This window comes from Haliaeetus albicilla, chromosome 12 (genome assembly GCF_947461875.1).
Source record: "Haliaeetus albicilla chromosome 12, bHalAlb1.1, whole genome shotgun sequence".
NCBI classification, from domain to species: domain Eukaryota; kingdom Metazoa; phylum Chordata; class Aves; order Accipitriformes; family Accipitridae; genus Haliaeetus; species Haliaeetus albicilla.
In genome coordinates this window covers 29,728,555-29,751,216 of record NC_091494.1, presented here as the reverse complement: position 1 = coordinate 29,751,216, position 22,662 = coordinate 29,728,555, and the positions used below count along the sequence as shown (strand labels likewise).

At 45.0% G+C, this 22,662-nt stretch overlaps 1 protein-coding gene and 1 long non-coding RNA gene across 3 annotated transcripts in view; one reads left to right on the top strand and one right to left on the bottom strand.

Moving 5' to 3' along the window:
• LOC138688126 (uncharacterized) overlaps positions 1–22,662 on the bottom strand; it is a 92,308-nt gene that overhangs the window by 61,993 nt on the left and 7,653 nt on the right. For both annotated transcript variants that reach the window (XR_011327178.1, XR_011327177.1), the window contains exon 2: positions 3,192–3,276. This is a non-coding gene — a long non-coding RNA (uncharacterized lncRNA). The remainder of the gene's footprint in view (positions 1–3,191; positions 3,277–22,662) is intronic.
• On the top strand, positions 1,177–20,142 carry LOC104318957 (myosin heavy chain, skeletal muscle, adult). The gene is made up of 38 exons (XM_069798833.1): positions 1,177–1,421; positions 1,511–1,654; positions 1,748–1,904; positions 5,159–5,186; positions 5,285–5,402; positions 5,602–5,694; positions 5,825–5,888; positions 5,981–6,079; positions 6,186–6,289; positions 6,389–6,527; positions 7,177–7,295; positions 7,394–7,543; positions 8,362–8,532; positions 9,171–9,480; positions 9,621–9,688; positions 10,798–10,885; positions 10,975–11,092; positions 11,420–11,543; positions 12,198–12,334; positions 12,437–12,692; positions 13,463–13,705; positions 13,937–14,113; positions 14,194–14,339; positions 14,427–14,517; positions 14,607–14,996; positions 15,149–15,275; positions 15,455–15,573; positions 16,027–16,223; positions 16,635–16,818; positions 16,905–17,070; positions 17,242–17,366; positions 17,527–17,835; positions 17,936–18,139; positions 18,409–18,534; positions 18,629–18,799; positions 18,886–18,990; positions 19,134–19,229; positions 19,841–20,142. Exons 1-38 carry the CDS (start codon positions 1,215–1,217, stop codon positions 19,994–19,996), a joined length of 5,826 nt encoding a protein of 1,941 aa, XP_069654934.1. The 5' UTR covers positions 1,177–1,214; the 3' UTR covers positions 19,997–20,142.

Here is a 22,662-nt window from a genome sequence, read left to right as displayed (position 1 = left end):
TTACGTCTGGAATAGTTGCAGTACAGAAATGCCGAAGAATCTCATCTGGGTCAAAGATCAAGTTATCAGTAGACACAGTAGAGGAACCTGTAAATTCTACATCCAAGTTCTTTAAGTGCCTTGACTAGTCAAGATTCCTTTATTAATAGCCCTGTCAGACTATTTATAGGAAATGTATCCACAGGAATGGTAAGATGTAAAACATTTCTAATTATATCTAGTCAAATCAAATGACAATTATGCCATTAGTTAAGTTTGCCAGACAATGTTTTGCCAAAGATGGTTTGCCAAAATATATTTTGACTGAAGGAAAAGGAAACATCCAGAGCATCTGCATACCAGACTCTATAAAAGTCTGCTTGGAGTGCTGCGCCCAGTATTGACAGAAAATTTCAAGGTAAGTGTATGGCTCCTGTGAATTTCTGGGCAAAGCATATACCTTTTTATTCCATTTAACTTCCTATAAGCCTTGGATATCCATTTTGATCAGGGACTGTCTCTATCACCAGTGATTTTATTCTAGGTTTGAAGGCAGCATTTTTTCCTTCAGCTTGCATATTGTCTCTGGATATCTGTGCAACACAAAATGAGTTGCTATGTTTCCAAACAGCAGTGCCTGACTTCCAGCCTCTGCCACCAGAATTAATAACAAAATTTACCAACTTTCAAGGAACAGGAAGAAATCCAACAGTTTAAGATTTCTAGAAAGCAGACTAGGCAATAGTGACATTTATATCTGTCACAATGCAAGATGAATTGTCCATAGCAAGTAAATTTTCCAGTGAAAAGCCACTATTAGCTATCAGACAAGGAAGCCTCTCAGAGACTTTTGGGTAGTATTAAAAAAAAAAATAATCAGAGACTTATTTAATATGAAGTCTCTGCTATGGCAATGTCCAAAATCACTAGAGTTCACAAAGTTTAAGCAATACTGCTAAACTGTACTACAATACTGAAAAACTGAAGAACTGTTCTATACTTAGTTACATAGCTAGATGTCTAAGGATTAATTTCAGAAAAACATACAAGTATTTTCAGCCAAGACTGGGAAGTTTAAAAACAACTTTTGACTTGTTTTTATCTACGTAAATATTTGAAGAGATCAAGTGTGGGAGATTTCCTCTCTTTCACATAAAGCTGTTCACTCACTGATTCAACATATCTTCTTTCCTACAGAGTACTCTGCTGACTGTGCCTCCTGTATAAGCGCAGACATGGCCTCTCCGGATTCTGAGATGGCTGTCTTTGGGGAGGCAGCTCCTTATCTCCGAAAATCGGAAAAGGAGAGAATTGAGGCCCAGAACAAGCCTTTTGATGCCAAGTCATCCGTCTTTGTGGTGCATCCTAAGGAATCCTTTGTGAAAGGGACAATCCAGAGCAGGGAATCAGGGAAGGTCACGGTCAAGTCTGAAGCAGGAGAGGTGAGTAAAAAACAAGGCTTAAAAACTGTATGTAATTCCCAGTCTCAGCTCTTAGCTGATGTACGTGCATCTCTTTCTTCACCTGACAGACCCTAACTGTGAAGGAAGATCAAATCTTCTCCATGAACCCTCCCAAGTACGATAAAATCGAGGACATGGCCATGATGACCCACCTCCATGAACCCGCTGTGCTGTACAACCTCAAAGAGCGTTATGCAGCCTGGATGATCTACGTAAGTAGCAGCAGCAGTCTTCCTCTGGGTAGCTAGGAGGAACTGCTCTGCCAGGCTAAGTGGAAGCCAACGTGCTGTCCCCCTTCCTCACAGACCTACTCGGGTCTCTTCTGCGTCACTGTCAACCCCTACAAGTGGCTGCCGGTGTACAACCCGGAGGTGGTGTTGGCCTACCGAGGCAAGAAGCGCCAGGAGGCCCCTCCACACATCTTCTCCATCTCTGACAATGCCTATCAGTTCATGCTGACTGGTGAGTTGCTTGGTTTTCTTTAAAATTATTTGGCTGTGAACACTCACAGAGGAGAAAAGAAGTCTTTTCACTGCAAAATAGTTCAGTTTAATGGTGTTGGGAGGACGGAAGTCCTCTCATCACCGGAATTATTTTCTTCACTGGATACCATCACTGAGATCATGTTTCTAACAGTCAACATTAGAATTTACTGTCCAAGATCTTTGGGAGGATACGGTTTAATGCTGAATACATTGTCAGATTTTCCTTCAAAGAAATTTGGATAAACTTTTGAAGTTCTGGTGCTTTGTTAGCTGAGAGGATTGTTCTTTGAATGATTTGCTTTGCAGGACTGAAAGTCACTAGGGTGGAGTTCTGTAAACAAGATTGGGTGTAAAGGGAAAGGAGATTCAACATCAAAGCCAATGCTTCCTATGGTGGTTTTACAAAGACTCAGGAAGCAGTCTTAGACACTACAGTGAAACCTGCTGGGAAAATTGATACTTCCTCCCCCCATCTCAGAAACAATTTCTTCTTTTCCATTCATTAATATAAATGGAACCAATAAGGAAGAAGGATAGTGAAAACTTTTCTAGCATTGTCTAAATCTCCAGACTTTCAAGAAAGAGCAGATTAGTCAGAAAAATATTAAACAAAGAGAGGCATAGTTTAATTTCTTAAAGTAAATCTTGTTCCCCCCTCTCTTATTTCTGTAGTATTCAGAGCGGTAAGAAAGTTGATTGGAAGAGAATACTATGAAAATGGAACAATAACAGATTGATGTTTGTTTACTGTGTCTTATCCTGGCAGTATTTACCTAAGTCATCATACATTTACCCTTGCTGACACCTTCAAGAGATGTGCAGGAACTTGGTGAAGGCAAACCCAGACTTTTCCGCTAGGAGTTAGTTACCTAATGGCTTAGTCTCTTCAGATAGCATGCAGATTATTGGAAAATACCATCCTAGAGGCCTAGAACAAATGTAAATCATCTGGCAAAAAGCACTTTCTCTGCAAGCCAGTCCAGCTACACAGCCTGTTAAGGTGGGTTATTAAACACACATAGACTTTCTCCAAAACATAACTCTGGCTAGTTAACTGTGAAAACACAAGAAGGCATGCAAAATTACAGGTTTGAGAACAACTTGCAGCATGCATAAAAACTTATGCTTATTTCTTACACATAAGGAGCAGAAGGGCTTAAGATGAGTCTGTGGAGTCTGTACTGACACAGTCAAAATTTAAAAAGACAACTTGGAAAATATAAGGTCATATCAGAACAAGTAAATGAGATTTTCATTTGTTTACCTTAAAGCAGTGTGGGAAGTACTCATTTCTGGAACTCCTCCTTACAGTGGGATTCATCAGAGGAACTTCTTCTGAATGAAGTGTCCTTAAAGAAAACCAACAATAAAATAAACACTAGCAAATTGCCAGGACAGAATTCAACCAGGCATGCCAGTGGAACTCTACAGGTCAAAAATTCTCACTGACAATTGCCTGGAAAACGGCAAGTGTTACTCTAACTTTTTAAAAGGGTTGTGAGGGAGTTTTAAGGAACAGCATAACAGTAAGCTTGATTTTTGTAAAAGGCAAACTGCCAGCAATTTCTAAACAAGGCAGCTGCTGGGCATGCGAATATATGTGACTTACCAAGAAAAAAAGATGCATTTATTTTAAAGGGAAGTCTTGCCTTACAAAACTACTGTTTTTTTTTTTAACAAAGGAGAGCTGGTCAAGGTAACCCATATGAATTCAACAAAGATCTTCAATAGAGTTGATAAAGCAGCTATTCTTGACATAATTTTTACGCTTACATTCACTACCAGCTATAGAACTGAGAAGGTTCAAAAAGAACTGGGTAAGAAAAAGGAAGACATGGTAAAAATTTTTTTTTTCAGTTTTCATAGTGCCAAGATTTTATCAATGAAGTCTCACTGGGATCTGTTCTGGGACTTCTGCTGTTCAACATTTTTTTAAATGATCTGGAAATGTTGACAATCTTTCTGATTTGACTAAGTCCTTTAGGCCAGTAAAGATGAAGTCTAACAGTGAAGAATTTCAGAGGGACTTTATGACATTAAATGATCAAATTATTATTCAGTGATGTGGCAACAAAGTTTGGTCAGCAAGAATGTAAAACAATGGACATAGGAAAAAAACCCAAAAGATGGGCTCATTGCTGACAACTACTGCTTCTGTTATAGATATCCTTTAGTACAGCTTCAAAAATTTTGGCTCAGCGATCAGAAATCTACAAAATAACAAGTTGAGATCACTGACCAAGAAATAGAGACCGAAAGAGAAAATATCATTATATCATGGTGGTTACCCAAGGAATGCCTGCACCTTGTGTACTGGATGCATTTCTGCACTGCCTTTTTCAAAACAGAATACAGTAGAAATGGAACAGGTCAAGACAAAGATGAAAAGGTTTCTGAAAGATATGGCAGGACATCTGCTCAGGTAACTCTAGACAAATGATTTGTGCTACGTAATAAAATTATCCATGGCATGGAGAAGATGAATGGACAAGGAAAGAGCAGACAAAAAAACAAGCTCAACACTAGCTGCATTTTTTTTTTCCTTCACACCATAACTGGTTCAAAAAAAGAGCAGACTGGGTGATAGAAGTTGAAGCAACACAGAAAGAACCGAGCATGGATTGAAAAAGAACCAGAAAAAATTCTGGAAAGCAAACTCAGCCCAGGCCATTACACACAAAACCATCTCATCTAGCTCTGGAAGTACCAAATTTTCAATATTCTAGAGTATTGGAAAGTATGCTGGTAAAAGGCTACTACATGCTTATGATGTTTTTGTGATTTTTCTTTAGGCAACAATCAATTGGCCACTGACAGAAAAAAACATCTAGGAGGGCCCATGGACTGGTCAGGAGTGGTTGTTCCTATGTTATAAAGTTTATGAGAAGCACCTGCTCCGTTCACTTTAGCTTACAGATAGTTCAATTAATCAGTAACTCTACAAAAATACTGCTTAGTTGGAATCCTTTTCATAAAGAAGATGAGCAGCTTGACATGAAGAGAATAGGCAGAAAAAGAAGCACGTATACTACACCTGACATCCACACCAGTGTTGACATGTCGGTTTCCCAACTTTAAAACGTTCAAAAGGAATTGGGGTGAAGGCACACAGCTTTATGAAAGGAAGGAGCTGCCTACAGATAGTGCATCTTCTAAAAGTCCCAGGAATATTTTTATCCAGGATATCCATGACACATACTAATCATCTCTTTGTTTCTGCCTCCTTCACAGATCGCGAGAACCAGTCGATCCTGATCACGTACGTACACTCCCTGCTCGGGTCCCCGCTGGGCTGCCCCATGCCAGGGGACCTCCTGCCTGACCACACGCTCTCTGCTTCTGTCTTTGGTTTGACAGTGGAGAATCTGGTGCAGGGAAGACTGTGAACACAAAGCGTGTCATCCAGTACTTTGCAACAATTGCAGCGAGTGGGGAGAAGAAGAAGGAGGAGCAGCAGCAGTCAGGCAAAATGCAGGTGAGTCAAGAAGAACAGACTGAACACTTGGCAGGTAATTGCCATGTCAGCTAAACACTGTAACTGAATAATTACCATCCTGTAGGGAACACTTGAGAATGAAATAATTAATTAATAGATACTAGCCTGAATCAATGTTTTCCTCTGTTCCTGACATGATTTTTGGAAAGGATAACCAGCAATAATTATCATCCTGCAGGGAACGCTTGAGGATCAAATCATCAGCGCCAACCCACTGCTGGAGGCCTTTGGAAATGCCAAGACCGTGAGGAATGACAACTCCTCACGCTTTGTAAGTTGTGGCTTTGGACAAAATCTCTCCCTCTCATTACAAGATAAGTGATGGCCCTGGCAGTATTCCACATAAAGGAGATGTCAAAAGAACCCATCCAGGCTGAAATGCTGCTGCTTCTCCTTAACAGGGCAAATTCATCAGAATCCACTTTGGAGCTACAGGCAAACTGGCTTCTGCTGACATTGAAACTTGTAAGAGACTCTCCTGGCCTGATCCCATTCCTTCCTAAAGACCCACCTCTGTGTGCCTTCCTGTGCCTAACTCTTTCTACCTTCCTTTCCAGATCTGCTGGAGAAGTCCAGAGTCACTTTCCAGCTCAAGGCAGAAAGAAGCTACCACATATTTTATCAAATCATGTCCAACAAGAAGCCAGAGCTAATTGGTAGGAGGGATCATTATGTCTTTTTGAGGATGACCACTGAGCAACAGTTCCCTCTATTACCTGGTTGGCAAAACTAAGCCTGTGCCTTGCCTTTTCCTGCTTTCAGACATGCTCCTCATTACCACCAACCCTTATGATTTCCACTATGTGAGTCAAGGTGAGGTCAGTGTTCCCAGTATCGATGACCAGGAGGAGCTCATGGCTACAGATGTAAGTAACACAGGAAAAAGGTACCTACTGTACATGTCTTGAAGGTGACATAGGTGACCTACTAAGGACATGTATTTTAATTCATTGTTTCAACTGCAGAGTGCCATTGACATCCTGGGCTTCACTGCCGATGAAAAGACTGCCATCTACAAGCTGACAGGGGCTGTCATGCACTACGGGAACCTGAAATTCAAGCAGAAACAAAGAGAGGAGCAGGCAGAGCCGGATGGCACAGAAGGTATCAGCAAATTCAGCAACTGTCTTGTTCAAAGAACTTCTCTGTTTGCAGAGATGATATGTTAGCCTCCAAAGACAGGCATTTGCTGCCCTGAGTCACCACATAAAGCACTGAGGAAATGCATCTTTGTTCATTGTCTATGTAACTGCAGAGGTGCTTCCTTGATCATGGGAAATACCATTATTTTATCCAATGGATACTGCCCAGGCACACACAGCCGGAAAGGGGGAACTTCAACTTCAATGCAGGATACCACTCTCTCTGTAAAACCTTCAACCACTAAGTCGCCATGACATGCAATCATATTTTTTGTGAAATAAATCCTCTATTCTTTGTTATGCAGAAAGCCACTTTCCACAGAAAAGGAAATGTGCTGCATGCATGCCCCATGTATTCCCAGAGGCTTTTGGAGTTCTTCTAGGAAATTCCAGATTCATGCTATTCCTATCCAAGCCATACCTGTTCTTGCTTTCAAAGAAGGCCATCATTAGCTTCCAGAATTTACATTCCTTCCCAGACCTTCTGTATGAGACCAGACCAATGCTTTCCTGTTTCTAGAACATGAAGAGCAGAGTTGTTCACACTGACCAAATTCTAGCCGTTGTCCAAAGATAAATGCCTCTCTCTCTCCCTCTCTCTCCCTCTTTAGTGGCTGACAAGGCTGCCTACCTGATGGGCCTTAACTCAGCTGACCTGCTCAAAGCCCTGTGTTATCCCCGAGTCAAGGTTGGGAATGAATTTGTGACCAAAGGTCAAACTGTGGAACAGGTAAAATCTGGAGGTTGAAAATACATGGCTTGAAAGAGTACTTGAGCATTCTTCTTTGACCCTAGGAGGTAACTCCAGTCCTTTCTTCTCTACTTGAGGTGAACAACGCAGTTGGTGCCTTGGCAAAAGCTGTCTATGAGAAGATGTTCTTGTGGATGGTTATTCGCATCAACCAACAGCTGGATACCAAGCAACCCAGACAGTACTTCATTGGTGTCCTGGACATTGCTGGCTTTGAGATCTTTGACGTAAGGAACAAGGATTTGGCACCATAGTCAAGGGAGGGGCAAGGAGGGGTCATCAGGACTCAGAAACATGCTTCTTTTTAAGAAGATTCAGTTTATCCTCCTCATCCGCAGTTTCCTAGAAACCCCTCCCTCTTCTCTGCCACAGTAGCACCCTCAAATGGCTTTACTGACAAACACTTTGATTCTAACGTCAACAGGTAGAAGAAAGCTCTGCTTTCTGACAAAGGGTCTCAGAGGCCCTTGAACTTGCAAAGGTCTTAGGCTTTGCAAACAAAGAGACAGCTCTGGGACTATGGCTAACACAGATGTGGGCCAAAGGTATGGACGCTCTTGGAAGAGCCAAGGAAAGGGTAGTGCTATGGGAAAGTTCACAGCATGTTTCCTGTGTTATGCATGCAGTGATGATGCTAGGACTTATGTGTCAGGGCAGAGAAAACCCTGGATTGTTGATCTGAGGGCAGAGAAATTCTTGGGTGGGACACTGAGGAGGTTTCCACTCTCTGGGAGGTCAGAGGGCTGAGACACCTACACAATGCTGCAGCTAAGGTTACTGAAGGATTTGATTTGAGTAGCACAGTAAAAGAGAATTGTTACTTTTATCTTGATTTCAAAAGTAATAATAATGAAATCCTTCGAGGACAGTGAATTTTACAATAGAAGTCCTGCTAAGGAAACACACACTGTTACAGTACACTTAGGAGTGGTGTTTCAGCTGGGGAACATCAAACAGCGGAATGCTCTGTTAGGAGAATGCTAGCAAAACCCTGGGGTGTTTGCCACACTTTGAGAACCTGTGCACCTCTCCTTCCTTTGGGCAGTTCAACAGCTTTGAGCAGCTGTGCATCAACTTCACCAATGAGAAACTGCAACAGTTCTTCAACCACCACATGTTCGTGCTGGAGCAGGAAGAGTACAAGAAAGAAGGAATTGAATGGACGTTCATTGACTTTGGGATGGACTTGGCTGCCTGCATTGAGCTCATTGAGAAGGTACCTTTTCCATACAAGTGTACAATGTATCTTGGAATTCTGTGATGTTACTGAGCCAGATTCAGCTCAGAAAGAACTCACAGCCAGACATTCAGTGTCAGTGAAACAAAATATTTTGCACTGGAATTTATTTTAGTCTGGGGAAGAGAAATTAGGAAACTCAAATCTCTGTCATGAATCCTGCATTACCTGGTCTTCAAGCATGGAAAAGAGAGCCTGGACTCCCACCAACAGACTTCTTTAAAACAAACTGGAGTCACTCTCCGTTCCTTTTTCCTCTGAAGACTCAAATCAGAACTCCCCACACAACTTTGGGAAATAAATGTCACCTCGCCTGACTTCCCATAACAGCTGGGTCTCCTGTAGCTATCTTCCCAATTATTTTCCTCTTTACCACTTCTCCCTCCAATTCTACTCCCAACTCTAACCTGAACCAGACAGACATTCTTACCAGTTCTAGGCTGCGGGAAGGCAAGGGAAGGCAGAACTAAGCTCCCTGGCTGAGGGCAACTTGTGACAAACTTAGGCCCTTATCCAGGCTGAGATGCTACCAGTAACACACTGATACCTTTGATCTTGGTAACACACGCTTCACATCATTATCATTTTTCGCTGTCACTTCTTGTGGTACCTTCCAGCCCATGGGCATCTTCTCCATCCTGGAAGAGGAGTGCATGTTCCCCAAGGCAACTGACACCTCTTTCAAGAACAAGCTCTATGACCAGCACCTGGGCAAGTCCAGCAACTTCCAGAAGCCCAAGCCTGCCAAAGGCAAGGCTGAGGCCCACTTCTCCCTGGTGCACTATGCTGGCACAGTAGACTACAACATCACTGGCTGGCTGGAGAAGAACAAAGACCCCCTGAATGAAACTGTCATTGGGTTGTACCAGAAATCATCTGTGAAGACACTGGCCTTACTCTTTGCCAGCTATGGTGGAGCAGATGCAGGTGAAAACTGTATTTTGAGTGTGGGACAATGTTGACACAGAATTAAAGCAGTAAACACTAAACATTTAAAGTTGATTTGTGTTCTGTAGTCTCCAATATGCAATATCCATATTTTAATACTTTTTTTCTTCCATTTGCAGAGGCTGGTGGCAAAAAGGGAGGGAAGAAGAAGGGTTCTTCTTTCCAGACTGTCTCAGCTCTTTTCCGGGTAAGTACAGAATTCATTATCTCTTTGAAGACGGAAAGCAATTTTATTCAGAATCTGAAAGGTGTGTTTCAGTTTGGGTCATAGCTTTTGTCATCCTTGAAAATCCTTCCCTTGCCATCCTTGGAAATTACAGAATTACTCCATTAGAACACCATAAAAACTCTACCTCAATGCATGCATGGTCTTCCTTTTATTTCAGGAGGCAGAATGATATTGTCAGCCTCCTGGAACTCCCTAGGCAATTGTCTTAGACTTTTTTCCAACTAACTATTGGTACTGCATCCTTATATTTTGGCTGATTTCTTCCACTTGCCTTCATTTTGCTATTACCATCTCTGAATAGGTTATAAAAATCTCCAAAGGGGAACTTCACCTACTTAGACTAGCACTGAATAACAAATCGGCTGAACTTCCTTAAAATCTTCTCTGGAGACTTCAGAGATATTTCCCATACCTGTTTTTATGTATCTATGAAGATTTTCTGTATTGTCACATTGTAGAATTTGAAAATAAGTGATCAAACACCAAAAGCAAAAAAACCCCTTGAGATTGTAAGATTGTAGGGCAATGTTTTAGTTTCAATGGGGAAAGACAGTGAATGTTAAATTACATAAAATTAATGAATTTTGAGCTCAGTTTTCAGTTATGTTTTCAAGGTTTCCATTTGGCTGAGATGGAGATATTCAGGGAGATTGAATTACTACTAAAAAATTCAATTTATATGGGCTGTACAAATATTCCATCCATTTAAAAAGAACTGATTTAGCTGCCAAATCAGACACTAGTCACACTTAACCAAGAGTACATCTCATCCACTTAAAATGCCCAACTAAATACTACAAGAAATACCAGCTGGAAGGAAAGTTGTGAGATGGCAGCTCTATATTTGTATGAGGAGATCAAGGAAAAGTAATGCTAACCATTATTCTGCAAAAGAATTTCAAAACCAAAAATCTGGGAGCTTTCAGTTTCCAAGTTTGCCTTTGGGAGTTGTGCAAGATGTTTTAGAGAAGACAGGTCTGCATCTTGAAACACTGTTTGATACATCCACTATTAAGCTTCCAACGCTTTACGCTTAATAATACAAACTTCATTTCATGATCTCACAGGAGAATTTAAACAAGCTGATGGCTAACCTGAGAAGTACTCACCCCCATTTTGTACGATGCATCATCCCAAATGAAACTAAAACACCTGGTAAGGAGATCCAATAGGATAAAAAGCCACAAAAGCTCTTCTCCTGAGTATCAGACAATAGGGTAGTCACTAATGGTGGTATCTGTTAGGTGCCATGGAGCATGAGCTGGTGCTGCATCAGCTGCGATGCAATGGTGTGCTGGAAGGGATCAGAATTTGCAGGAAAGGATTCCCCAGCAGAGTCCTGTATGCTGACTTCAAACAAAGGTAAGAGTGCTCCATCTTTCTCCCCATTCAGACCAAGCTGAAGCATCTGAGTATTGTAACATACTTGAAACATTATACTTCAAATTGGTACTGAGCAGCAATATAGAAATGTTTCACCACTAGTTTATGATGATATGACATTGCTGAGATCAGGATTCTCTTGCACTTAGAATTAATACCAAAAGCGCTCTCCATATCCTGTTCTGAAAGGATGAACTGTCTCCAGGCATTAGACTGATGAATGAGACAGTCTGAGAAGGCTGTGGGGTTCAATCACAGTGGTGGTTTTGTTGATGGGTAGTTCTTCATATTCTTTTTTTTTTGCAGATACAGAGTGCTTAATGCCAGTGCTATCCCAGAGGGACAGTTCATGGACAGCAAGAAGGCTTCAGAAAAGCTCCTTGGATCCATTGATGTAGACCACACCCAATACAGATTTGGTCACACCAAGGTAGAAACAGGACCTGTCTTAAAATTTTGTCAGGGAGTGGTAAGGGCGGGCTGCTCTGTCAGGGGCAGGGAGCACAGCACAATAAAAGAGCTGACAGGGTAGAGGCCTCAATCAGCATGTGCCCAGCCCCACAGTACTCAAGAAAGGCAAGTGGGGAAACCCTAGTATGGTAGCCAGGTTCCACCAAGGGTCCAGATCATCAGGCAGATTTGTGACAATAAGGAAGGTCTGAGGTGAAGCCATAAAGCTTTGGTTTTCGAGATTGGTCATGGTCAGATAAAGGTAGGCTACCAAGGCCCAGGCACTATTCATGAATTCCTGGACAGATCCACAGCAATGAGATTGGTCTAACTTCAAGCCAGGAAGTAAGTCCGCAGGTCACAGTAGAGATCACTGGGGTCCATGGCCAGGCATAGGTATGGCTGAGGCTGTGGCTGAACTGAAAACCAGAACTCATACCACATAGCTGAAATGGGGACTGAATGCTCACGGCTGAGCTTATAGGAAGCCTGTAGGCCCTTGGGGAGAGAGTTTGGGAAGTGTCCCAAGGTGAGGATGGTCATGGCCATTAAAGTCTACCAGGATCATGAAAGACTCTGTGCCTCTATTCTGTACAATGTGACAATGACATCATGCAACATTTCCTTTCTCAAGGTGTTCTTCAAAGCTGGGCTGATAGGTCTTCTGGAGGAGATGAGAGATGAGAAACTAGCAGAGATTATGACCATGACACAAGCCAGGTGCAGGGGCTTCCTGATGAGAGTGGAGTATCGGAGAATGGTGGAGAGGAGGTAGGCATTTCTCATTTTTAGTTTCTTCTCATGGTACTTGACTGATGAAGTTTAAATTCATCACAATAAAGCTATGCAATAGCCATGTGAATTTTATTTCAGGGACTCCATCTTCTGTATCCAGTATAATGTTCGTGCATTCATGAATGTCAAGCACTGGCCCTGGATGAAGCTGTTCTTCAAGATCAAGCCCTTGCTGAAGAGTGCAGAATCTGAGAAGGAGATGGCCAACATGAAACAAGAGTTTGAGAAAACCAAGGAAGAGCTTGCAAAGTCTGAGGCAAAGAGGAAGGAGCTGGAGGAGAAAATGGTGACCTTACTGCAGGAGAAAAATGACCTGCAGCTCCAAGTCCAGGCAGTGAGTATCACCATTCATTTGTCCCTGGGAAAAGAATATTACACAGTCAGAACGCTTCTTACCCTAAGCAGAGACTTGCAGGAAGCTGACTACCGTGCAGTAGAAAACAGTCTAAATCACACACTCTAAGGCACTCTGAGTAAACAGGCACTGGCAGGGGCATGGTGAGGCTCAGGGCAGCCCCACATGAGACTCGGCATTCCTGCTGTCTGAGGAAAGAGCCATGTAACACTAGCCAACATGTAATCCACAGCAGAGAGCTCTGAACTGGAAGGGAAGTATCTCCATCTACTCACCTTTCAAAGCAGTGTATCTGTCTAACAGAGTAAAGGCAAACCTGAGAAGGACCCACTTTTCCTACGTCCAGCAATACTAGGCGGCCTTGATTACTTTCAGAAACATGGATAGTTTCCATTCAAACTCAGTTAGGAAAAGGCGGTTTCTTCACACCAAACAAAACACCGCTTGCTTCACTGAATTATTCTCACAAAGCCTTTACTCCCCAAATATTATGAGGTTCATGATGAGTGAATTAAAAATAAAAAGCTACCCTCTCTGTGAGGCATTTTTAGAGACACAAAAAATCTGGAATCAATGTTGATTCCAGATGACAAGCTTTCCCGGTAGACACCGGGCAAGATCTTCCAGTTGCTGGAGTGGAAGGCCAGGTTCAGTGCCCATTTTAATACACACCTACTCAGTGATACAACAGACAGAGCGGAGAAACTTCAAAACATTACAACTCATAAAAATTTGTGTCTCCTCACCAGGAGGCAGATAGCTTGGCTGATGCTGAGGAAAGATGTGACCAGCTCATCAAAACCAAAATCCAGCTGGAAGCCAAAATTAAGGAGGTGACTGAAAGGGCTGAAGATGAGGAGGAAATTAATGCCGAGCTGACAGCCAAGAAGAGAAAACTGGAGGATGAATGTTCTGAGCTGAAGAAAGATATTGATGACCTCGAGTTAACGCTAGCCAAAGTGGAGAAGGAAAAGCATGCCACTGAAAACAAGGTACACACACAGGGGGTCACATAAAGGCTGAAGGGACAGATGCCTCCCACATCAGCCTGGTATCCTCAGAACAAAGCTAGGTTTGGAACATACCAGGAGCATCACAGTGGGGCAGCGAGGCAGCCCAAATGAAAAACAAGCTCCTGGCTAAGCACTGCAAAGTGAAAAGGTCACTGCACTAAGCAGTCAAGTCTTCTACACAGACTTTTGGCACTTTCTTACAATCAACAGGTGAAAAACCTCACAGAGGAGATGGCAGCCCTGGATGAGACCATTGCCAAGCTGACAAAAGAGAAGAAAGCCCTCCAAGAGGCCCATCAGCAGACACTGGATGACCTGCAGGCAGAAGAGGACAAAGTCAATACGCTGACCAAAGCTAAAACCAAGCTGGAGCAGCAAGTGGATGACGTAAGCACATGTGCAGCTAAATGAAAAACTCGTAGAGGAAAGCATAGCCAGCAGAGCACTGATGGTCTTGTTTGTTTTAGCTGGAAGGGTCCCTGGAGCAAGAGAAGAAACTGCGCATGGACCTTGAGAGAGCTAAGAGGAAACTCGAAGGAGACCTGAAGCTGGCCCATGACAGCATAATGGATTTGGAAAATGATAAGCAGCAGCTGGATGAGAAGCTGAAGAAGTAAGTGGGGCTGTGGGGCACCTGAGTGCTGGGCTGGTGCACCTGTCTTTTTGCTTTGAGCTCTGACATGGTTTGCTTTGCCCAAAGGAAAGACTTTGAAATCAGCCAGATCCAGAGCAAAATTGAGGATGAGCAAGCCCTGGGCATGCAATTACAGAAGAAGATCAAGGAGCTGCAGGCAAGTCTTTGTTCCTTCCCCTCTCTCACCCAGTCTCAGGTCAGGTAGGAGGAGGGCATGGGTGTGAAGGGTCCCCTAATGTTCCCCAGGCTCGTATTGAGGAACTGGAGGAGGAAATTGAGGCAGAGCGAACCTCTCGGGCAAAAGCAGAGAAGCATCGGGCTGACCTCTCGAGGGAGCTAGAGGAGATCAGCGAGCGCCTGGAAGAAGCAGGAGGGGCTACCGCAGCTCAGGTTGAGATGAACAAGAAGCGTGAGGCAGAATTTCAGAAGATGCGCCGTGACCTCGAAGAGGCCACGCTGCAGCACGAAGCCACAGCTGCCGCCCTGCGGAAGAAGCACGCGGACAGCACAGCTGAGCTTGGGGAGCAGATCGACAACCTGCAGCGAGTGAAGCAGAAGCTGGAGAAGGAGAAGAGCGAGCTGAAGATGGAGATTGACGACTTGGCCAGTAACATGGAGTCTGTCTCCAAAGCCAAGGTATAGAGTTGCAGTAGGACATGCTCACAGGGCCCAGGTATGGCACATAGGCTATGCCTACCAGCCACATTCTCATAAAAAAAATCCCTGCTGTGAGAATAAGGCAGAGTGCAGGTGTTCATCTCCTTTCCTTCCTTGTGTTTGCTATCTAGGCAAATCTGGAGAAGATGTGCCGCACTCTGGAGGATCAGCTGAGTGAGATTAAAACTAAGGAGGAGCAGAATCAGCGCATGATCAATGACCTCAATACTCAAAGGGCTCGTCTGCAGACAGAATCAGGTGAGACATCCTCTTTCCTGAGGGGTAATAGGAGGATCTGCGTGCCATGAGCATACCAGAGGGTGCAAAGTGACAACTGGTATAACCTCTCCAGGCCACTCCTGACTACGCAGGTTTACAGGCAGAAACTGTCATATTGTTAGTAGTCTAGTTACCTTTTTTTACTTTACCCTTCTCAGGTGAATATTCACGCCAGGTGGAGGAAAAAGATGCTCTGATTTCTCAGCTGTCTAGGGGCAAGCAAGGATTTACCCAACAGATTGAGGAACTCAAGAGACATCTAGAGGAAGAAATAAAGGTCTGGAAGCACCCTACTGTCCACAACCTACATCATCCCTAAAAGCGTCCGGAGAACCCTGTCTGATCCAAGATTGGTTCAACAATCTTTCCCCAAACACATGTAGTACTGGAGGGAACACCAGTAATGCACATATCCCCACTCATAAGCTAGAGAGGGAAGGAAGCGTAATGATTGTCATGCTAGAGGAAGTCATCCACAAGGCTTTCAGGAGATGCTGACGATACTCTCTGAGACGGGATTCAGACACATACGTCAAAACATTGACAGGAACAGCAGATTACTGTCCCCAGAGCACCTGTCACTAACACATCCTGATCCTCCAGAATACATTGATGAAGGCTTCATCAGCTCCCAGCTTTGCATTTGCCTAATTAGAGTTTCATTCTAATTTTACTGTCAAGAGGCATCTCAAGACAAGTATTGAGGCTACCAATTCCAATGTCCCCACAGGCCAAGAGCGCCCTGGCCCACGCCTTGCAGTCTGCTCGCCACGACTGTGACTTGCTCCGGGAACAATATGAGGAGGAGCAGGAAGCCAAGGGGGAGCTGCAGCGTGCCCTGTCCAAGGCCAACAGCGAAGTGGCCCAGTGGAGAACCAAATACGAGACGGACGCTATTCAGCGCACGGAGGAGCTGGAGGAGGCCAAGTACGTGAGGAATGTGGGATGTCGAGTGGCTGGAGAAGACTGAGACTGTCAAGGGGAACTGGAGTCTCTGAGAGTGGGTTAGGACAAGGGTAGTACGAAGGCAGGGATATACTGTCTTTGTGGTAGAGGGGAGAGGGGGAGGAAGAGGAAAGCATGCTGTGGAAAAAGTGCAGATTGGAAGGACAAACGTAGCCTTTAGGGCTAGAGAGGCTAAGACAGGCCAAATACTCAGTAGGTGGTAGGACACAGAAGTGATAGACGCTTTAGGCTGCATGCAATCTTGGAACAGAAAAAACACTGTGAAAAACGCTAGGCTCAAAGCCCCCAAAGTGGCCAGCTGCCCTCTCATGAACACTGCAAATTCGGCTCCCCTCTAAGCTCTAACCCAGAGCTGTGCTTATCTCCTCCCAGGAAGAAGCTGGCACAGCGCCTGCAGGATGCAGAGGAACATGTCGAAGCTGTAAATGCCAAATGTGCCTCCCTGGAAAAGACAAAGCAGAGGCTGCAGAATGAAGTGGAGGACCTGATGATTGATGTGGAGCGATCAAATGCTGCCTGCGCAGCTCTGGATAAGAAGCAGAAGAACTTTGACAAGGTCTTTTGGGCTCCAGGCCTGGGGTTCCTGGGCAGAGCATCCCCTCCTGATTGCCACATCCACACTGAGGTCCTGTTTCTCTTCAGATCCTGGCAGAATGGAAGCAGAAGTACGAGGAAACGCAGGCTGAGCTGGAAGCCTCCCAGAAGGAGTCTCGGTCTCTCAGCACAGAGCTGTTTAAGATGAAGAATGCCTATGAGGAGTCCTTGGACCACCTGGAAACGCTGAAGCGTGAGAACAAGAACTTGCAGCGTAAGTCCCTGGCCCTCTGCTCCTGGCTGGGCTTTCTCACTATCCAGCACTACCACCTTTCCGTATGGGTCTGTGCCTGCAGGCTGGCAAAGCTGCCTGTCACCTTGGTGTGGCAGGGCCCTTTGCATTCTGCTCTGTGCCTGACCATGCTGTTGGTCTTTGCTCCCACAGAGGAGATTTCCGACCTCACGGAGCAGATTGCCGAGGGAGGAAAGGCGATTCATGAGCTGGAGAAAGTCAAGAAGGAGATTGAGCAGGAGAAATATGAACTCCAAGCTTCCCTGGAGGAAGCTGAGGTATACACAGTGCTAATAAATGGTGTCCAGACTGAAAGTATGGGAGTATTTATCTGCAGAAATGTCAGGAAAGCAAGCCTAGATTTTGTGAAGTACTGTATAAGAGATTACGTAGGAAGGAAGCAGTAGTTTAAGTCACTGTTCCTGCTGACTTGTCCAGGCTTCCCTGGAACATGAAGAGGGGAAGATCCTGCGCCTCCAGCTTGAGCTCAACCAGGTGAAGTCTGAGATTGACAGGAAGATAGCAGAGAAAGATGAGGAGATCGACCAGATGAAGAGAAACCACCTTCGAGTCGTGGAGTCCTTACAGAGCAGCCTGGATGCTGAGATCAGGAGCAGGAATGAAGCCCTGCGTCTGAAGAAGAAGATGGAGGGAGACCTGAATGAAATGGAGATCCAGCTGAGCCATGCCAACCGCGTGGCTGCAGAGGCACAAAAGAACCTGAGAAACACACAGGCAGTGCTCAAGGTCTGTTCAGCAAAGCTACAGAAAGAGAAGAGCCTTCGCTGACATTTTTGGCACCCAAGCACACGCTGCCACCTTGCAAATTCTCTTGCCTTTTTTACAGGATACCCAGATACACTTGGACGATGCTCTCAGGACACAGGAGGACCTGAAGGAGCAGGTGGCCATGGTGGAGCGCAGAGCAAACCTGTTGCAGGCTGAAGTTGAGGAACTACGGGCAGCCCTGGAGCAGACAGAGAGGTCAAGGAAAGTGGCTGAGCAGGAGCTTCTGGATGCCACTGAACGTGTGCAGCTCCTCCACACCCAGGTCAGGCATGCTCCTTGAAACTAATCCCATTAACAAGGGACAACACAGAATGCGATTGCTATGCATCTTGCAAGTGATTACTATGTAAACACTTGAAGAGCTATGCTGTAATATGGCCAATCTAGCCAGCCACCCATGTCTGGTTTGCTGCTACAGCTGTAAAGAGGACTCTTGCATTAAAGACTTTCATAAACAATACTCACACTTTTAGCTCTTGATGTGGAGGCATGAGGTCTAAAAGTTCAAATCATGTCTTTCCTGTTGCACAGAACACCAGCTTGATCAACACCAAGAAGAAGCTGGAAACCGACATTGCCCAAATTCAGGGTGAAATGGAGGACACGATCCAGGAAGCCCGCAATGCTGAAGAGAAGGCCAAGAAGGCCATCACAGATGTGAGTCGGGGGCTCCTTTCACTGCTGATGGTGGATGTATAGTCCCCAGGATGTCTCCAGCCTGAAAATGGCTTTGATCCTTTGCTCTCATCAGGCGGCCATGATGGCAGAAGAGCTGAAGAAGGAGCAGGACACCAGCGCCCACCTGGAGAGGATGAAGAAGAACCTGGACCAGACGGTGAAGGACCTGCAGCACCGTCTGGATGAAGCCGAGCAGTTGGCCCTGAAGGGAGGCAAGAAGCAAATCCAGAAGCTGGAGGCCAGAGTGCGTAGGGCTTTTATTTGTGCATGAGTGAGCACGTCACGTAAGTAGCCAGCAGGGAAGCTCCAAAGATGGGGTGCTCATTGCAGGTGCGGGAGCTGGAAGGGGAGGTTGATGCTGAGCAGAAGCGCAGCGCTGAAGCCGTGAAGGGTGTGCGCAAGTACGAGAGGAGGGTGAAGGAGCTGACCTACCAGGTAAGGCAGGAGGCCGCCTTGGGCTGACAGAGTTTTCTCACAGCAAGTCAGATTTTGTGCACACCATCCCCAAAGGGAACTGTTAACCTCACATGATGCAGAACCAACAATTCATTCTCTTTCCTGCTTGCCAACCGCTCTAGTCTGAGGAAGACCGTAAGAATATTCTCAGGCTGCAGGATCTGGTGGACAAGCTGCAAATGAAGGTGAAATCCTACAAGAGACAAGCTGAGGAGGCTGTAAGTATTACTCGAAGAATGGGCAGGAGCCACCTTCCATTGTGGCAGCACGCTCACTGAGATGAGTACGAATAGCAGGAAAGGGGCATGAAAGAATCTCCCAAGATACAACAGTCTTGGCCACACCATTTTACTGTCGTGTCATGAGGCCTTGCTGAGTTCTGGGCACCCTGCAGCAGTCAGTGATGAACTGAGGGAAATTCTGCAGCCTGTTTTATACAGGACGTCAGACTAAACAAACCCAGGGGCTACATCCACTGACTGAAGTTAACTGAAGTTCATGAATCTCTGCTAGTAATCAACAGCAGAAGGCTTCAGGGTCTTTCTCAACCTAATAAGCCGCACCAATAGCTGGGCATCAAGTAGTGGGAGAATAAGTACACAAATGACAAATCCAAGTGACAAAGTTGCTCCTCAGGAGTGACATAGTACTGGCGAAGCTTGTCACAGTGGGGTCCTGAATAAGGGAGGATGAGGAGGTCTGTGTGAGGCTTACGTGTAATCGGCGGTGGGAGTGGGGTGGAAGAGCTACAACCCTGCAAGGCCAAGGTGCAGGAGGAGTGACACCCCTGCCCTGGGCTCCTCACCACCGACTCGCTCTCCCCACACAGGAGGAGCTGTCCAATGTCAACCTCTCCAAGTTCCGCAAGATCCAGCACGAGCTGGAAGAAGCTGAGGAACGGGCTGACATTGCAGAGTCGCAGGTCAACAAGCTCCGAGTGAAGAGTCGGGAGTTTCATGGCAAGAAGATAGAAGAGGAAGAGTGAGGATGTCTTGAGGCAGCAAAGTGACCTGAGGGCTGCACAAAATGTGAACCTCTCAGTCGCTTTCTTCTGCAATGTGTCTTTGTAACCAAGTTAACGTCTAGAGAATAAAGAACGTATATGCCTTTGCATATGCACTATGAGCACCAGTGTTCCTTTGTTTGTCTTTTTAGTGGTTAGGTCTATATCAGCATTAGCTTTTGGGCACAGCTTTGGCTTATAACTTCTGTGTACCTATGTCATGGTACAGCTTTTTGTTATCTGGTTCATGACTACTTACCCCTTCTTTCTTACTTAGTCACTGGGCATGAATAGAAATTTAACATCACATGAAGAGAAATTAAGGACAATAATTCCTGACAGTGACACCTGCCAGTTCAGCCTTCCTACTCTTCTGTCCCAAACAACATCTTACATTATATTTACCCATACAGCACCTCATCAGTTTCCAGTTGCGCAACATGTCAGGTGTGAGCTGCTCCTTTTGCTGGCCGCTCTCCAAGGAAGATTTGTGGAGGGCTGATAACCAACAGAGTTTATGTTTTCTTGGGAAGCTGGCAGAAGGTGTTCTTTAGCCTCCACCATGTTTGCTTCATTAATTTAGTGTCCTAGTTTCAGCTGGGATAGAGTTAACTGTCTTCCTAGTAGCTGGTACGGTGCTATGTTTTGAGTTCAGTATGCGAAGAATGTTGAGAACACTGATGTTTTCAGCTGTTGCTAAGTAGCGTTTAGTCTAAAGTCAAGGATTTTTCAGCTTCTCATGCCCAGCCAGCGAGAAAGCTGGAGGGGCACAAGAAGTTGGCACAGAACACAGCCAGGGCACCTGACCCAAACTGGCCAACAGGGTATTCCATACCATGTGACGTCCCATCTAGTATAGGAACTGGGAAGCGGGGGCGGGGAATCACCGCTCGGGGACTGGCTGGGTGTCGGTCAGCAGGTGGTGAGCAATTGGACTGCGCATCATTTGTACATTCCAATCCTTTTATTATTACTGTTGCCATTTTATTAGTGTTATCATTATCATTATTAGTTTCTTCTTTTCTGTTCTATTAAACCATTCTTATCTCAACCCATGAGTTTTACTTCTTTTCCCGATTTTCTCCCCCATCCCACTGGGGCGGGGCGGGGGGGAGTGAGTAAGCGGCTGCGTGGTGTTTAGTTGCTGGCTGTGGTTAAACCACGACATTTAGCTAGACAGGGGGACCGTGAAGAATATCTTCTCCCCTTGGGCTAAAACTGGAGAAGGCTGGTGACAGTTCTGTGGTAGTTCCTTTTCTTCCTGTAAATCAGGTCAGTGTCCACAAAAGCTGAGTCTCTGGCACACTACCCTCTGAAACACTACCCTGCCTGGGGGAATCTTTCTTTCCTGATGAGAGAGCCCATCTGTTGAACGTGGTGCTTTCCTTAGTGATATTGTAGAAACTCAAGGCCTCAAACAGGAGCTTCTCTCACTATCCTATGGCAAGAGAGGTCACAGCAGACAGTGAGCAGAGAAGAGGCAGCCGCAATAGCCCATCAGTGGAAGGGAAACACAGCAGTCTTCATTAGTAGCTGGCATTTCCAGTCTAGCCTACTGATTTTCCATTCAATGTGCAGAAAAAGTAACAAGGAAGCTGGGCAGACAAATGGCAGCTTGATTCTGAGCCTGAGCAGAGCTCCACATGAACTGACAATGAAGACTTGAGAGCAGGGGTAAAAAGCCATCATGTTCAGTCTCAGTCACTGCCTGTTGGGGCAGAGCTCAGAGGACTGTCACAGCCACGGCTTCTGAATTCCCAGTGAGCACTGGACCAACCCGCAATATGTAACACCTCCTGGGAAAGAACTGGTATGGGGAACTGAGGACAGGTTATTTATGTCCTTCCAAAGACAGTATTCCATTAAATTCAAGTCAGCCTTATATGTGAATCAACACAGAAACCTTTGAAAGGGTAGATGAGCACGTGGGCAGGGAGATCCAGCTGATATAATCAACTGGGATTTCCAAAACCTTTCAGCAAGCTATCCCAACAAAGGCTTTTATGGAAGCGATGAAGCCATGGGATAAGAAGGAAGCTTCTCACTCAGATAAATAATCCTCAAAGACACAGAGTGAAAAAAAAGTTATTTGTGCTGGGGCCTGTGTTGTTCAAGCTCTTGATAAATCAAGCTGAAGAGGTGTTGAACAGGAAGGAACACAATGTTTCCCAATAAAATAATGCTGTTCTGGGCAGTAAGGACAATGACTGATACCTAAGAAATGCAGAAGGCCTTCATGCCACTGAATAAACAGTGGCATGAAATAGCATACAAAGCGCAATACAGTTAAAACCACAGAACTATATGTGTGGGGAAACATAATGCAGTGTCACATATGAAAAGATGGACTGTGAGCCGACAATTACCCACCAGGAGCAAGGTCTTCCATGTATGCTGTGTAACTGTGTGAAAATACCCACTCATTTCTCAGCAGTGGTAGAAAAAGAGAAAACAAAAAGAGACAAACTGAATTTGCAAGGAATTATGATTCCAAAGGCAATAAAGGTGATCAGACACATGGAGGGGCTTCCACAGGAGGACCAATTAAACAAATCCAGAGACTTCAGATGGGAAAGAACTGAGTGGGCATACAAAGCAGAACTGTAAAATCAGCACAGTGTGGAGAGGCTTGACAGGACCAATGTTCC